The sequence below is a fragment of the Acanthisitta chloris genome, unplaced genomic scaffold, assembly GCF_000695815.1.
Source record: "Acanthisitta chloris isolate BGI_N310 unplaced genomic scaffold, ASM69581v1 scaffold2600, whole genome shotgun sequence".
In the NCBI taxonomy this organism is placed as follows: domain Eukaryota; kingdom Metazoa; phylum Chordata; class Aves; order Passeriformes; family Acanthisittidae; genus Acanthisitta; species Acanthisitta chloris.
The window spans coordinates 51415-69127 of record NW_008649758.1 but is presented as its reverse complement, the minus strand read 5'-3'; the positions used below and the strand labels follow the sequence as shown (position 1 = coordinate 69127).

At 39.0% G+C, this 17713-nt stretch overlaps 1 protein-coding gene across 1 annotated transcript in view; it reads right to left on the bottom strand.

Moving 5' to 3' along the window:
* ENOX1 (ecto-NOX disulfide-thiol exchanger 1) overlaps positions 1–17713 on the bottom strand; it is a gene marked incomplete at its 5' end in the record, with an annotated part of 98956 nt that overhangs the window by 30752 nt on the left and 50491 nt on the right. Inside the window, one exon of the mRNA XM_009070142.1 lies at positions 12411–12595. Coding sequence (XP_009068390.1) covers positions 12411–12595 — 185 coding nt within the window. The remainder of the gene's footprint in view (positions 1–12410; positions 12596–17713) is intronic.

Sequence of the window (17713 nt, the reverse complement as noted above, 5' to 3'; positions counted from 1 at the left end):
AAACCTTCCAGCAGTCATAGTGGTTAAACTGTCAACTACTGAAGGCATGCTTTGTGTGCATAGGCTCATACTTTCAAAGACAGTAACTGTGTCCTATTTTCACAAGGGTGGAAAGCAGAGTATCTGTAACTAAGGTACCATATTCCCAGTCATACATAAGGTTTTTCATTCACAGAACTGGGACCTTCCCATCCAACTCCCAAAGATGTCAAAATAGTTTAAAATTTGTAGCTGTCCCTTGGAGGTTTATATTTCTTTTTCTCTCCCCCATATTAATCTCTAAAAGCTGAAGAATCCGATAATTTTGCATGGCTCAGATTCAGATACTTCTGAGTGGTTGATGCTGCCACCAAGAAGCTGTAACAAGGAGTTAAACCTGCCAAACAGCGTACTAGTCTCATTTTGGAAATTGAAGAAATAGATTTGACTGAAAAAACATCAGCCTAAGACAGATGTACAACCTGAAAAAATTCAGCACAAATGCGTGGTGTTTGGCAAAGTTTAAAGCAAATGGGAAGAGTATCTTACACTGGCAGGAATGAGACAAGCTTCCTAACAGGGACTGCTGTCATGCCTGCTTATAAACAGACAGCTTCTCCATAAAGATTGTAACGAATGACGCCAAGAAGATGGTATTTAATTATTCATAATTATTTTGATTTTCATACATATGGACTTATTATTTCTTCTGCCCTTCAGCAAGCATACACCACAATTGATCAAAGTAAAAAAATTATTCTTCGTGTTAATGACTGTGCTGTCTGGTACTATTCCACCTGCTTTGCCATCTCACCCAGTCTTTCTGCCAGAGTTTCCCCCTGTGCCCACCTAGCCACACAGCTACAGCTACAACAGCTATCAAAGTGTCCCTTCTTTCAATCTTGTCTTATGTCTGGTCATTTCCTTTAAGCCCTGATGTCCCCAGCTTTGTGACACAGCTATGGTATTCTGACAGCAGTTTCCTCAGGCAAAGGAGTGATTTCTTGGTTACACAGCCAGAAAATACCTGACTCATTCTTCTGTTGTCTTCCACGTCCTCAGTGTGTTATTCCTTAGGTCTTGGAGGGTGCCCTGCAAGTTATGCAACTGTCTTCCCTAAGCCTAAATTCAAGTGTCAGGAAGCAGAAAAGCGTGTCATAGTGTTCATCATAGCTCTGATGATCCTGGGAAGAGACACCTGCAGAGCCTAGAGCTCCACCAGTACCAGTCTGGAAGTTCAACTGGTCACCATGGCTTCCAGGTTGACCTAAGAGAAGCAGCTCTGTAATAGGACCAAATCAGACTGGTAGATGTCACTAATATCCTCTTATAGGTATTTACAGGGAGGAGACAGGAAAGCAGAAAGAATTAACCACCTGGTTGTCTCTCCAGAGATCAAACAATGCATTTTAGATTAAAAAAAAAAAAAAGCAAGGCAGATTGTTTGTTTCCAGTGGCAACTCTGGAACTGCCCTGTGTAAAACAGTTAATACCACTCTCCTGTGTCAAGCTTCCTCCATTCATGGGGACCAAATCCCTGTACATAATTGGTGGGTAGCTAATTTCATTATGTGGGGGGAAGAGGGTATGTGTTTTATTTTGATTTTTTTTCACACATTCCCACCCCCAATGCTGAGTCTCTGCCAGAGACAGTTCAGTACCGCCCATATTGCGTAGATCTCAAAAGTGCAGACAGAAAATTACCATCTTAAACCAATCTTTGCAGCTTCTGAAACATTAAATATAGATGGTATTATTGAAGCCAGCTGAATTACTCAGGCTGTGTACAATGCAGTGCCAGTGTGGCCAAGAATGCTAACAACTCAACAACATGCACTGCCTTGGAATATATGAGAAGCCCTAAAGGGAAAGTAATAGCTTGCTGTTGTGTACCACTGTGCAACCATGAAATACTCCTCTTTCCTCTCCTCCTCCCTGCCCAAAGTTCTGCATGGCTCCCCAGAAGGCAGTGTTACATGTGTACATTTGAATATAAATTATGGACATATCTACAAGTGTGGTCACACCCCAAGCCTAGCAGGACAGACAGGGATCTCAGAAGGAAAGCAAGATTTCCAGCAGGAAACCATCAACTTTGCATGCAAAGAAAAAGGAGGCAGATTAGAAGAGACCACAGGGCCTGAGGCTGTACTTAGGATACTGTAAGGCTGACAGAGTAAAGAAAAGGGCAAAACAGCATTTGTCGCAAGTTTAGCAGTTACAGTGCTGAATGGTCCCGCCCCTGCTATTTTGTTTATTATTTCCTTTACAGCTGCTTGAAATGAAGTATGAAAAGGTTACAAAGACCTTAAAGAAAGGGCAGTAAAGAGCAGACAAACGAACACTTCTGAGGTGGGGAGAGCTGACTTTGATCACAGGTTATGTGGTGATTTCAGCAAACCCAGCCTGTTCAGCCATGGGAATGAGGCACAGACTCTCCCATTTCTGGAGTAGCTGCAGAGTGTCCAGAAAACATCTGTGACAAACTTTTCTGAAATTAATACATCAGTCAAAGAGGGATGGTCTTACACAGCCTAACTGAGCCAACTCAGGTAAATGAGTCCCCTTAAACACTCACCGAACTCAGGCAAACTGAATTTTATCCATATAATGTGTGGAGGCAGCATATTCATATTGCTCTCAACTTATCAACTATAGGAAACAGATCCCTATACATGAAAAATGGGGACATCTGATTCACTAGATGCCTACAATAAAGGTGAAACTTATGTGTTCGAATAGGCTGACTGTATCCCAACCAGGGCTACATTTTTCAGTCCCAATGGAACCAAGGCATGCACATAAAAACAGTGATCCCAGGAAGCAGTTCTCTCTTGTGCAAAAGTGAAACCCTTTCCCCTAAACTACACTAGAATCAAAGATCTAAAAACTATGAAATCACAGGCACTGAAATGACTGCAGACTTCTAAAGAAAACACCACTCGCTCATGATAGCAATTTCTGAGATTTTGTTATATTTTTTTCTTTCTTCCCAAGTGAAACCTTGCTCTTTTCTAACTTTATTTTCTATGAAGAAAAATAAGTTAGGGTTTGCTGAATGGAAAAGTACAAAAATCAGCAAGGAAAATAAGTGTTTCAAAATTTTTAGAAGCTGTTTGCAAATATGGAGGGGAAGGATGGTAAAAGTTTCCTATCAGAATCTTCCTCAGGTAGAAGGAAGATAAATAATGAATTAAAATGAAATCAAATCAACTAATTGCAAAATAAAAATACAAATCCCTCAGCCAGTACTTCCATGGGCTGTCTAGAAGAGTGTTTTTCTCTTTTTGTACGACAGACAAGATTTCATATCACAAATGGCCAGCACATGGCAGGCTTGAATAATGAGAAAGTGACTTCCCAGCTGAGCAAATATGCATTAGTAACAAGATGCTGATTAGGCCCGACAAATCACCAAGGAAACAGGAGAATGTGAAAGACAAGTCAAAGAAGCTTTAGAAATGAGCCCTCTAGGAAGTTGGCCATGTTGCAGAAAGGCATAATTAAAATAAAGAGCATGATTGTGGATTTTTTTAAGGGATTAAAAGAAACACAGTGTAATAGTGAAATGTTTCTCATCCCTCCCACCTCCCAGGGACTGACTGTGTCCCTGGCTGTGTGAATGGCAATATTTGGATGGCTCCTCAGGTTTGCAATAATGAAAGAGGGCTGGTGAATTGCTGCATGCGGGTTAACATCCCAGCTCCTGCTTGTTGGGCATTCACCTGTGAGTTTTCCTGCCTTTCTGGCCAAAGACCATGCTGAACATGCTAGCTCCAGCGGTTAACCACCTCAGAGCAGGGCAGGGAGCTGGACACACACCTGATGGGGTGAGTGCATATGGTGGCACTAAAGAGGAACTTTGTCCAGCTGCTTCCTCAGCGAGATGTTTGCCATGCTTCCTTTCCCCTGCTATTAGACTGACCACAGAGGTCCTCAGAGTAGTTGCAGGCAGGCCTGTATTGTAAGAAATATGCCAAATGAGAAAACAGATAGACAGACACATTAAAACTATCTAAAGGAAGGATACAGAGAAGGTTGAGTCAGGCTTTTCTTGGATGAGGGTTGGGGACAAAAAGACACATTCAGTAAGAAACGCTTTTATTAAATATGAGGAAAATACTCCACTGAGAAAAATTAAGAGTGGCCAGCCAATTGAACGAGGGCTCAGAGAAGTTGTGAACTCTCTGTCTCTGGGGATACTGAGACCATTGCTGGACTAGGTCCTTAGAAAAACTGAGATGACTCCAGGGATGACCCTCTTTTGAGCAAAGGGATGGTGTACATGACATCCAGACACTCCTTCTGACTTCAGCTCTTCTAGGATTCTAGAGAATGCTTATAATATATCAGAAAATTAGTTCTCAATTTCTTTTGTTTTTATGAGCCATAGTAATTCAGTCACACCAACTACAAGAGGCAGTGGTAAGAGTTGCATAGCAGATGAAAGGAGAACATTGTTGTTGCAATGAATGGCATAAAAGGCAGTCTACAGTTTTCCTCTGCCAAGTAATTTTCAAGTATGTCTCTTACTCCTCAAGAAAGACAAGTTCTTTTTAGTCAGATATGGACATTTGCAGCAAATGAGGAAAAGACCAAAGTCCTTCAGAACCTTACAGAATCAATCCTCCTCTCTCAGATTTAAATTCTTCCAATTTACTAATAGATACTTAGTGCTAGTATCAGGGATCCCTCTCTGGGATCTGACTTTCACAGCACATTACACAAGGTCTTTGATTTTGATGTCTGACCAAAGTCCATGGCACCTATCAATAAAGCTTCCTCCTACCTTTGCTAAATGAGGTCACTAGAAGTTTACACAGCACTTACTATACTGGTAATAGGTGAGTGGATAGGTGGGCTTACAGTTTTCTCTGATCCTGATCAAAGAAAGTGGGCTGATCCCACATACCTGGCATGTTTCCTTTGCCCTCATAACTGTCCTACAGGGCAACCAGCTGGCACCTTGTATGATACATAGTCAAAAGAAGACATGATACTCCATTCATAGCATCATCTTCTCCAACCTTTCAGCTGTACCTGTCCATTGTGGATATCTCCTCACCAGTTAATGGCACTCGAACTGTATGATCCCATCTCTTCTTTCATGGGACTGTGAATGAGCATGACACAGCATGCCTTTTCTCAACAAATCAAATCAGATCTTTTAAATTCTGGTTTCCTATTCAAGAAAAAAATATTTATTTTGAAGAAGAATAAAAATTTAATTAGAAGAATGGCATTATGGAAGAGAATTTACCCAGTGAAATTTCCACTGAAACACAATTCCTAGTAGTGGAAACAGAGTGCCTAGTACTGATAACATCAAACACTTTTGGAAACTCTAATCAGCAAGCCAATGCTAGTATTTAGGGTCTTTTAAAGAATTCATGTAAGATCACTAGACCGTAAAACTTATGAGATTTGTCTTTCACCACCACTGCACTACACAAGCATGTTAATGAAGATATTAGTTGATTTCTTTCATATTTTAAACAAAATGGGTGCACCTAATTATTTCTCTATGAAGGGCTTACTCTTGCTGCCAACCTTGGTTTAGCTTTACCAGCATAAGCAGGCAAAACGATGTTACCCTCCTCCATCTTACCACTAGAACAGCTGTTGGGAATATGGTGCTTAAAGTATCTGCAGGCCTTTATTTACATTCCCCTAATATTATTGAAGTGGTGGTCACAGAAGTGGGAAATCAAACATTACTTTCAATCGACAAAGGTTGTTAAACAGAGAAGAGAACCCATTTGGCTTGTCTGAGATCTGGTAAATAAACAACATTTAATTGCCAGCTGCTCATTTAAAAAAAAATATAATCAGAAGGAATAAGTGTGTTCTGGAAGTTTAAACATGCACAGTACTGTGTACTATATTGTGTCCAGTCCCTTGCACTTGTATCCGTTCCCAGAAGGTTATCAGTATTGCCATTACTATGCCAATGCCACTTTTATAGGAAAACAGAAAGATCTAACTGGAATTCATACTGCAGGAGTAGTAATAAAAAACATTACCAACATAATTATTCAACAGGCAAAACACAAACACTATGGATAATTTTTTTTAACATCTCTTGTATTTGCTCTTCTTTATAATGCATTTGGATAAAAAAAATCAGTTTATCGTTGTGTGTAAGTACATTGAGTGGGTTATATGCTGAATAGATATTTGGGAAGCATGAGGTGGATGGAATAAAAAAAAAGACTACAAATCTTCTCTGCACTTATGCTCTATTAATAAATATACCCATAACATGCTCCATCTATTCAACAATGATGCTAATTTCAGTGCTAAACTGCTACTAGAATCTGTATATTTAAAGGTAAATGGTTGCTATAATGGTCATGGCACTCACACAGCACCAGATTCAGCAATTTTCAGCCAACAGCATCTGTGTCTGTGACTCCTGACATTTCAGAAAGTTTGTATGTGACAGAAAGGAGTGGCTGTGACAGTTAATAACATCTCTGAGGGATCTGAGAGCTGCAGACCTCAATGCTAACTGAGGCTTATTGGAACTTAGTAGGTGGTAGATTGGTTAAGAGATTGATGAGGAAAAAAGCCTCATGATGCCCTACCCTGCTATCTGTTGCAACCCCCTGCATAGAATCATGTTTTTTTGTCCCTGTTACCACTGAATGTGGACCATGGGAATAGTCAATTCTTCTGATGCATAGGAATTTCCACTTGAATACAAGGAAGAACTTATTTACTGTGCGGATGACCGTGCACTGGAACAGACTGCCCTAAGAGGTTCTGGGTTCTTCCTCATTGGAGATATTCAAGAACCATCCAGACACAATCCTGTGCCATGTGCTCAAGGATGACCCTGCTTGAACAGGGAGGCTGGACCAGGTGACCCACTGTGGTCCCTACCAACCTGACCAATTCTGTGATTCTATTACTTGTATGAGAAAAAGCTGTGAAAACAGGGGAGGAAAGACCCAAGCAATGCCATCTTTGCTTGTAGAAAAAAAGAATTCTTCTATCTCAGTGAGGACATCTGAAATTGGATTGGCTCTGCTCCAGCATCTGAGAAAGGTAGAAATTCAATTCATTTCAAAGGCAGCATAGTGAGGCCAATATTAGCTTACTCAGAACAGTTACTGTATATTAGAGGTACATGGTCTTGCTCAAAAAACTGATAGATTACTATTCTACTATCTCACTTAGACAAAAGGGTCCTAATCTCTCTCCCAGTGATGGTACTGCAGAACCTATATGCTCCTCACAGTCCTCATCACTGAATATGTACCCTGACCATCCTCCTTTGAGGGAGCAGTGAGTGTAAGGATGGAGCTGCAATGTACTCCAGCAGCTCTTCTCACCCTCTCAACCACAACAGTGAGGCATATCACAAACCAAACTGTCCTTCCCTGGATGAATACTGAAAGCCTGAAACGAGGTTTAGGTTGGATATTAGGAAACACTTCTCCACTGAAAAGGTTGTCAAGTATTGGCACAGGCTGCCCAGGGAAGTGGACACCATCCCTGAAGGTATTTAAGAGATGTGTAGACATGGTGCTCAGGGACTTGATTTAGTGGTGGACTGGGCAGTACTGGGTTAATGGTTAGACATGATAATCTTCAAGGTCCTTTCCAACCTTAATGATTCTGTGATGTTATGATTGCTAGTCAGCTGGCATTTATCAGAACCCTTAAAAAAAAGGTATATGTCTCAGATGCATGTGCTATCTATTTTACAAGCTAAATGATCAGTAAACTGCAAAAGCTAGTCCTCAGTAGGTAGGAAATGTCAGAAGCAATGTGGCCTTTGCAATAAGACCTTGAGTTGCATATTGAACAGCAGGGACAGAAAGGTATTGAAGAGGTGATGATTGACTGTGTACTCTCTGCCTGCAGGACTGAGTGGGGAGAGGTCTCTGAGGTATAAAAAGCAAAATGCACAAGCAGTGGTTCTGGTAGTTCCTGCCCTTTGAGTGTTCATGTTCACAATCTGCATTGCTATTCAAGTGAAATTGGTATTGTCTGGGGGGAAAAAGAAGACAAGTCAAAAGTGGACTTTCATCACGCTGTATCAGAGTGACACCCATGTGGGTCATCAACAGGGCCAGAAGATGTTCAGTCTCCTACTGAGACATCCTGAGATAACTGAGCTGGTGGCACCTGCAGCAGTGTATCAGCCTTTATGTCAGCCCTACACCTACCACCCACAACTGTTCCCTTTGTTCTTGCTTTCCACCTCGAGCACTAATTTTAAGAGAGGCACTGTTGTGCATCCCCTGCTCATGCAATAACCCCATGGCTAGGCTTTAAAGCATCACTGCCAACGAAGGGGATCTTACGCTGTCACTGTGTGTTACGAGTATGATCCCAAGCTCAGCAAATGAATCAGGCCCCTTAGGGAATGGAGGCAATGAGGTGCCTCTCAAATGTCCCAGATATACCTCAGCATGTGCAATTACAGAACTGTAGGCACTTGCATGCATTTTCTGGAGATAACATAGATAGAAGCATGATTTAAGTGGGGATTTCTGGATGACACTCTTCCCGGCAGGAGCTTAAATTCAGCCCATCATGCTCAGGGAGTTATGAGGGGAAAGAACGTTATCATACATTTACATGATGCAATGAAGCACCACGCAGATTTACCAGCCTGTTGGCAAATGTACCAGCTCAGGAATCAGTACAGCTATGCAAGCACAGCCCCATACTTTGGCCAGTGAAGCCTGACAAGGTAGAGCTAGCTTGTTAAATTAGAGAGTCATGCTAAAGGAGTTGTGCTCTGTAGACATAGGACTAATTTGAGGCATTGCACTGATGGCTGTGCTATGGAGGTGGTTCATGAACAACCCTGGATGACCAGTAAAAATCTAAAATTTACATGGACATATGCTAATGAGTGTCATCTCCTATGTGGCAAAGTGACATTTTTCAAAGGCTTGCTAACATTATCAATTTCAGACAGATTTTATAAGAATCTGGAAACCCCATCATTAATTCAATAGAGACTCGCTGTCAAATTCTGAGCCCTTGTTTCAAAGCATAAAAGTGGCAAGTGCATTTCCTCAAGAATTATCTTTGATGGGACAACAAACAATAAAGGCATATTTTTCATGCTTTGTTCTTGGAATAGCTGAAAGATTTTGTTGAGATTTTTTTTCAAAAGAATTCTGCTTGCTGCTCCACATGGAATATGCTAAACTAAATGGTTAAAATAATATAACCACTAAAAACTGAGCCTTATAATTGCAAGCATTAAGCAACACTACTAGGTGATATTTTCTGCATTACCTATAGTCATGTATCTGGTAAAACATTTCAGACAGAGAGACAAGATAAAAAAAATTCTTACAGCTGTGCTGTGAAGTGCTGCAAAAATAGTTACAACTAAAACATCCTTTCTTGTGATCACAGACTTTGTTAGAGAACACCAAACACTGCTAGAAAAAGACCCATTCAAAAAGTGATCTTGGTATGTGTGTTCTCATATAGAAATAAATTGAAGGCAATACCACCTATGCAGCAATGACAAGTTAATTCAATTTCCATCTCAAAATCAGGTAAAGTGTATCTCATTTGTTACCATGGATACAAGACATTATTTCCATTTGTTTGAGATCTCACAGTGGGTATGAAATTAAACTGTGACACAGTTTTATGGAGGAAGTTGTCCAAAACATCCATGTTCAATGTCATTAGTCCAAAGGATTTTCTTTTTTTAGACACAGTAAATAAGCAGGTTGCTACTACTGCCCATGAGGTATACTTCACAAGTGAACATCTGTGTGATTTTACTGATGCTACTTTGGATCAGTAGGAGTGATGGAAGAGAAAATAAACATTCATTTCATCAGTCCTGCAAATATAGGAAAGAAATCTGAAAAACATCCAGATAGTACAAGTACATTAAAAATACATTGGTGTTATTTGCTATTGTTTGGCTCCAAATATGTTTACAAAAAAAGTCTTAATTCTGAAAATGCATCCACTTTTTCTCAGATATATCTGCTTTTCAGGCTTCAGCTCAAATCTCTTCTCTAGTTTTCAGAGTTGGAAGAAGAGGTGTATGAAAAAGTGGGGGAGAATGAAAAGAAGAAGGAGAAAGACATTTTTTAAGGTTGACATATATGAGGGGTTCAGGAATTCAATGGCATTCAGTTTACCTTGTCTGAAATTAATTTTAATATATACAAAAGGATAAAAAGGAATACAGGTCTTCTTGTTAAATTATTTATACTCAATTCCTGGATATATATTTAATATTTCATAGTGAGACTGATTTCCATAGATGCTGAGCACCTGCTATACTGATGGATTTCAGCTAAGGTTGTCATCTCTCACATTTACAAGGCCAAGCTGAGATAAAACTGAGTCTACCTAAATCAAAGGTTTATTTCTAAATATTCATGCATGAACTGCATGAAAATCATAAAGGTTATGGGATGTCATGACGATGGCTAATTATTGAAATCCAAAACCATCATCCAGCTGCTTAACCGACTGATAATTTCCCACCAAATATTCTGAACTCCACCTCCTGTACTTCTGTGTTGCTGCTCTCCTCAGCATATTGTCAGACTGGATTATCTGCAGTGTCTTCTCCAGCTCCTTGGGCCATCTCTAATTATATCCCATTGGGACTTAGCAGGTCTGACCCTGAGATGGCAAACTAGAAAAAATCAGAACCTCACAGCAAAACTGTCACGAACATAGAAACCCTCAGAGGAATAGGAACTACAGTGTCCATGGCTAGCTGAACAGAGAGTTAAGTCAGTCACTCTCTGTTACTGACTTGCATTATTAACATTTGCTTGAAGTTCAATAGAAATCTATTTATATTCTACAGACTTGATTATCTTTCATCCAGACCCCAGGTAGGAAATTGCAATAATGCAAAATGAGTGTTAGGGCTCTATCATTTTGATTTAGTAGTATTCTGTGCCCACTTTTTACAAATTTTAATGGAGAATTAGCACCAGGATGAAATACAGCACAATATTTATATATGCTGTTAAATTTAATAAAACCAGTGATATTTAAGTATCTACCTATATAAGGATAAGGTTGTGAGCAGACTTTAAGCTTATCCAAAATGTACGGAAACCTCAAGTGTTTCTGATTAATGACTTAATTCCTAAATTTGCGAAATATTTTATTCCTAAATTATCAATGACTTATTTTCTATTTTCTAAATATTTTATTCAGAATTATTCCACTAGACAGTCACCCTAATTTTGTAAAACTCTGCAGGCTTAAGGGGCTTAGTTCATATAAATGTATGCATAGGATTGTCTTGTGCTCTGTAAGGTGGTGTTAGGTGGGATTTGCAGATTTGCTGGATTTGCTGTGTACTATGATAGCCATGCAATTCCTAACCCAACCAGGCAGCTCACACGTAAATGAGTATCTCTTAGTTTTTGACGTACAAAAGCAGCTTGGTATAGTCTGGAAGTGGGTACTACTTGTCCCCTCTGGAATCTAATACAATGCTTCAGGGCACAGATGAAGGAAGCAAAATTAAGCTCTGCAGTGCCATCTTGAGAAGCTCCATTCTAGATGGGAGCACAGTCCAGTGGTGCAGTGAGCCACTGCCCTTGAGTTTTGTCATCTATCAGCTGCACATAAGTGCCTGGGCAGGGAAGATGCTACATACATGCATGTTGAATGAGGGCTGCTCATGTGTTAGTGGACGTGTCAGACAAAGCAATGGGAACAGTATGGATGTGCTTGCCAAGACTTGCCCAGCAAAATGTCAGGAGCACAACAAATAGGGGAAAATGCTTATGACAAACTGATACTCCCCGCCCCTGCAGGGACATGTTGCAGTTTCTTGTTGACTGGTGTCAAAGAAAAAGCTTTGTTGCTGCAGTTAAACCACTTATGAAACTAGCTAAATGAAAAGGTTACATCCATGGGTCAGTATAAATGATAACAGCGTAGGAGATAGCACACATAGGAAATGTTGCTAACCATTTGCAAGTTATCAGGAAGGTAGACTGGAGAAGCTGGAGCTGACTCAGTCATCCACAAACAAGTGCAGAAAAACACCAGAAAGCTGAGAGGCAGAGATGCATTTGAAGATGCAGATGAATGCAAATGAACACACCGCAGAACATGACTATGATACATTGGACAAACTTTTTTTAACTTTTGTGCAGACTTAGGGCTGGTTGGATTAAGTGAGGAGAGCAACAGAGGATGTATTGAAGTAATTTGCTTCTAACTAGCAAATGCATAAGGAGTTTTCTTGAATGATCAATGGGTCTATAGTTATGAATTCCTAAAATTACTCTCCCTACATATATCCTCAAATCCTCTTCCCTTTCCCTTCCATTCCCAAGATTTTTGACTCTGAAAAGAAGTCAGGACCTTAATGAATAATAGTTTTGAGTACAGCACAGTGCCATGGTACCAATTTTCTTAAACAGAAGACCTGTTTTTTTCTGCCTTAGCAATACCTGCTGCATGCCTTGCATTGTCTGCTGTAGGAACTGCAGCTGCTGATCCTTTGTAAGGCTTTCTTCCGTTCGAAAGAGCTGTCCTTTCTCCTGTTTCAGGAGCTCCACTTCATTCCTATAAGCATCCAGCTGCCATCGAAGACTATCGTTCTCTTCTTTTAGTGCATATGCTTGGGCGGCTAGAGCTAAAAGAAAGGAAAAATGTGAAGAAATCAGTAAAACAAATTGTTTCCTTACAAAAAACTCAGAGGACATTGTCAGGGGAGATGACAATAACAGCTGAAAGCCAGTAAGACATTTCAGAGCTGAGACAAGACCCAGCAGAGCTGAAAATCATTAAGTTCTGGCAAAGACTGTTGCTGGGAAGTTATTTCCTGGGATGGAAGAAGCCATATAGTGACCCTGGATAATTCAAATGCTACTTGCAATCTGGCTGCTAAATTTGGGCATATATTTTAGGAAGAAACTGGCATGCAATCCAAGGGCAAGGTACTCACCAACTTTACAGCATTTTCCCGGTGATGTTACAGGAACTGATATGACCATTTAGTATTTATACTAGCATAGTGTCCTGATGTTCCAGTCAGGTCTGTGCTAAGGAATTTTCCCACTGTAAAGTTGCTGGATTTAATCCCATGAGAGAGGAAATACAGAAATTTCTCTCCAGCCTTGCTATGAACTACGTCATAGCAACAGTTATGAGGAACCATTTAGACAGCAAAATGATATAATAGAGTAAAATTATATAAAATGCAAATGCTGGAAAAAAGTGTTGGCACTACAAGAACATTACTACATTAAAGGCATTGAAAGACACTTAAGCCATTTCCTTAGGAAGCTCCATTTGGCCCCTTTTCAATTTAGAATGGCATTTTTATTATCATAACTGATAGCAGGTGTTTGCGAAGAAATCGATTAGTATGCAGGGATGGAAATTACATTTGCCAAATGACTTGCACAGTCTGCAATATAAGCTAAAATTTGTGTAGCAAAAGGCAGAAGACTATAAAGCATGCAGTAGGAACATTATTTTAAAAAATTATCTGAACATAAATACATATAAGGAAGGGTGGCATTCATTAATTAGGGATGTGGTTATCATCCTATAGAAGAACCCACTCCTGGTAGTATTTAAACTTGGCAGTTGCAGTGGTCATTTGGCACAGGGAACTGCTATACTATACTATTTTCCTTCTTGGAACCTGGTGACACAACAACATTACAGAGCAGCTGTAATTAAAAAACAACAATCTACCATAGCCAATTCTATCAACATTTGGTAACTGAAGCACATAACTGTTTTACATTCCTGATTAAATGATTTCAGGCTTGGTATCACAGAATTCTTTACTGCCCACCTACAACAGCAATATCATTGAACTCCAAATTATTGGAGATTGTATATTAACTCTATTTAATGCTAGGCCCCCTTGACTAGACCTTCTGCAGATAAAGACTTCCCTGTTCCCCATGACAACATGATTCAACACATTTCTGAAATTATATCAGTACTTAGAATATCACAATATTTCATTAGCAATAAAAATGTTTCATCTTTGGTAGGACAAATCTACCTTGATCTCAGATAATTTTTACTAATTTTAAAATAGTACAAATGCATTATTCAAAATGAATTACAGTTAGCTACTCTTCAAACAGAGACATGGATTGCTTATTGCACTTAATGTGGATATTCTACAGAATCTCTCTGGAAGATCTAGCAACAGTTACAGTATTGTTACATCAAATTAAATTGTTCTGAAAAGCATGTAATCACCCTTCCATGACAAAATTTACCCTCAAGACATTGTGATGATGAGTCCAATGGGGGAATAAGAGGATGAAATATTTTTTTATATTTTGCATTTTTGTAAGAGCCAACAAGCTATAATAAAAGAAAGGAGAAGAAAAAAAAAAAGAAAAAGAAGAAAAAGGGGCCAAGCAAATAGAAAGCAGTCTAACAAAAACTCAAGTGAAAATTAAATAGTTGTGATGGAAGGGACCTCTAAAGATGACCTAGTACAATCCCACTGCCATGGGTAGGGACACTTTTCACCAGATCAGGTTGCTCAAAGTCCCATCCAACCTGACCTTGAACAGTTCCAGGGATGGGGCATCCACAGTTTCTCTGGGCAATCTATGCCAGTGTGTCACCACCCTCATCCTAAAATATCCTAAAACATTTCTTCCTTGTATTCAATCTAAACCTATCATCTTTCAGTTTGCAACTGTTGCCCCTTGTCCTGTCCCTACAGGCCCTGCTGAAAAGTCTCTGACATTTGTATTCTAATAAAATAAAGACCATCATGGATGTACTCAAGTTATTACAGTAGCTTGGGAGTAGTAATTCACCTGCTGTCCATCATCTAATCCCTCTTTTAAAAATCTTCTGGAGCTGCTTACAGCTCATTATGTATTTCTCCACTGAAATGTGGGTTATAGCCCAGATTCAGTTGAGGTTCAGACTGCCCTACCTGGAAGAACTGCTGTTGTAATAAAGACCATCATGGATGTACTCAAGTTATTACAGTAGCTTGGGAGTAGTAATTCACCTGCTGTCCATCATCTAATCCCTCTTTTAAAAATCTTCTGGAGCTGCTTACAGCTCATTATGTATTTCTCCACTGAAATGTGGGTTATAGCCCAGATTCAGTTGAGGTTCAGACTGCCCTACCTGGAAGAACTGCTGTTGTCTATTTTCTGGGTCACATGATAGCCTTTTTGTTCTTCTAGGTGAGTTCAGGCCACTAACTGGGGCTACAGACAGAAAAAGAAGTCTGCTAAAGGGAGCTAAATAGGGGAAATCTAAAGGGCCACAGTGTCTCTCTCACAAAAGCAAGTAACCTGTAGGTGATGAAAATAGAGTTTAAAAAATGATTAATCCAAATGAAACAAGTCACAATATATATGAGCACTGAAGGTTAACTGTCCATTTCTCCTATAGGAATACAAATACAGCTTTTTTTTACTGCTACAAAGCCCCAAAGTTGCATCTCTGAATGCCATTATTTAATTTCATTATTTAAAAATTCCATTTTGTGTATCATATGAAAACCCATATGATAATAATTGCACCACAGTGCTACCAAAAAGTCCCAACAGGCCCTGTTATTTAAGATTGCAGACACCAGAAGACAAGTACGGTGTCTAGAAGATATTACAATCTCTTTCAAGACAAAATGGAAACATCTCTAACAACCTAAAATGAGAGAATAAGAATATAGGAGAGATAAGTTTGTGATATTAAGTAGGATTCACTGAGGTGTAAAATGCCTTATCAACATTATTATACATTTTGTTGATCTTCCTAACCATTCATACTAAGCAATCAACAACAGAGTCCAAGGTAGAAATATGTCCTTAAATAAGGAAGATGCATCACACATAGCAAGAGAGTAACAGAACACTAAATTGTCACAAGCTTTAAAATTAATTAATTATAGATAAGTCCACAAATGATACATTAAACACATGTATTCCATTTGCTATTTAATTTAAAGCTACAAATTGTTGGTTTCTAACATGTGTAGAGAGAATGGTTAGCAGAAAAAGAGGATAAGTCAAAGAAAGACATCTGACTGACCCTAGAGTGTTCAGCTCATTCAACACTGGGTAAGTGTTTTAAACAAAATCAGAAATGTTCTTTGTGTTGGCCTAACATAACTATAATTTTAAGATATTTATATTTTAGTGCACTCAGATTAAAATAAATCTGAATTCACACCAACATCTCTTTTGAGTCCAAGCAAAATATCTATTATATAAAAAACTGTTACAGATTAAATTTATATTTCATTTATAATTATTATATATAGTCATATGTGATTTATTACATAGTAGATAGAGAAAGACACTTCAATGAATATTAAGTTAAAATTAGAGGAGAATTATTTGGGGGAAAAGGGAAGCTGCACTTAAAAAGTAATTTTTTTCAAATGTTTGCATAAATTTTTCCATGAGTTCATTGAAAAAGCTGATGAATGTAGTTTTAGTTGAAAAAAAAGGTTTACTCAGTTCATCTCAAGCCATTTTATGTTTGGTAGTTCAGATATTCATCTACAAAATCCCTCTCTGAGGCTGGCTAAAAAGCGTCTTAGGATAAAAAGACAATGGATGCTGAAAGCACTTACAGAAGAACTATATATAACAAAGCTATATCAAAAGAAAACTCTGACAACAATCCCAAAGAGCTGCCCATATTGCAAGCAGAACAAAATATTCCTACCTAAATAAGCACAGCTGGAAACCAGCTCAATATTCACTTTACAGCATTTTCACTGAGGGATGCAAAATGATACCTGCCAGTCTCAGAGAAGCAGCTGCACAAAGATTAGATATGTATAAGTGGGGGAAACCTCTGCACTGATATTTCAAAGACTTCAAAGGGGTTAGTGCGATTTCCCTTCGCTGAGGCAGAAGTGCTATATACAATTTGGCAACAGCCTCAGTGTCAAGATAGACTCTATTTAGTGGGCCCAGACTAGATCCAAATCAAAAAGACACCGTTTTTCAAACAAGAAGTGAGTGGCTGATGAGAAATCCACTGCAGTGTAGGGACATACTCGTCGATGGATGTCTCAGAAGAAACTAGCGTTAACTTCAGTTTTCTAGAGCATCTATCTTGGATAGTTAGGAGTGTGCTTTCTTTAGGAGAAGTACTGATCTGTACCATTCAGCTGGTACTCAGTGACTACATTTCACCTAATACATATTAATGCTCACTGGAGTCAACATTGAGTAGGTCTTCACAGGCGATACAGGGGAGTTGTAGTCTTTTATGACACATCACGTCAGAGTGCCCAGCAAATAAAGTTAACACCCCACATCTCTGAATGTATGTATTTATTGAGGGCATTAGGGAGAATTCAAAATCTTCTACCAGTTCTACTTATGCACACCTGTACAGTGCATTTCTCATTAGGTGATGCCCTAGTAACATTACAGTTAATATTAATGAGAGTCTGCTAATTCACATACTGTGGGACACACTGAGTTGAAAAGAATAGGCAGTAGGTTATCTCAAGAGTCTGAAGAAATCTGAAAGTAATAGCTCAAAAACAAATGAGCAAACACTAAAAACAATTAACAGAAAACCTGCCTGTAAACTCACAATACAGGCTTTCTGTAGATCCTCCTAGCAGAACTTTCTCTATAGTTTTTATTTTCCATAAAATCTCTTATTTTTTTATAAAAATAGATAATAAAACTGAGAATTAATGAGATTTGTCTATCTTCAGACTTTTGCTGTAAACTCTCCAGCAGAATTTTTCAAGGTTTTTGAATTTTAGCTGATGTATTGATAC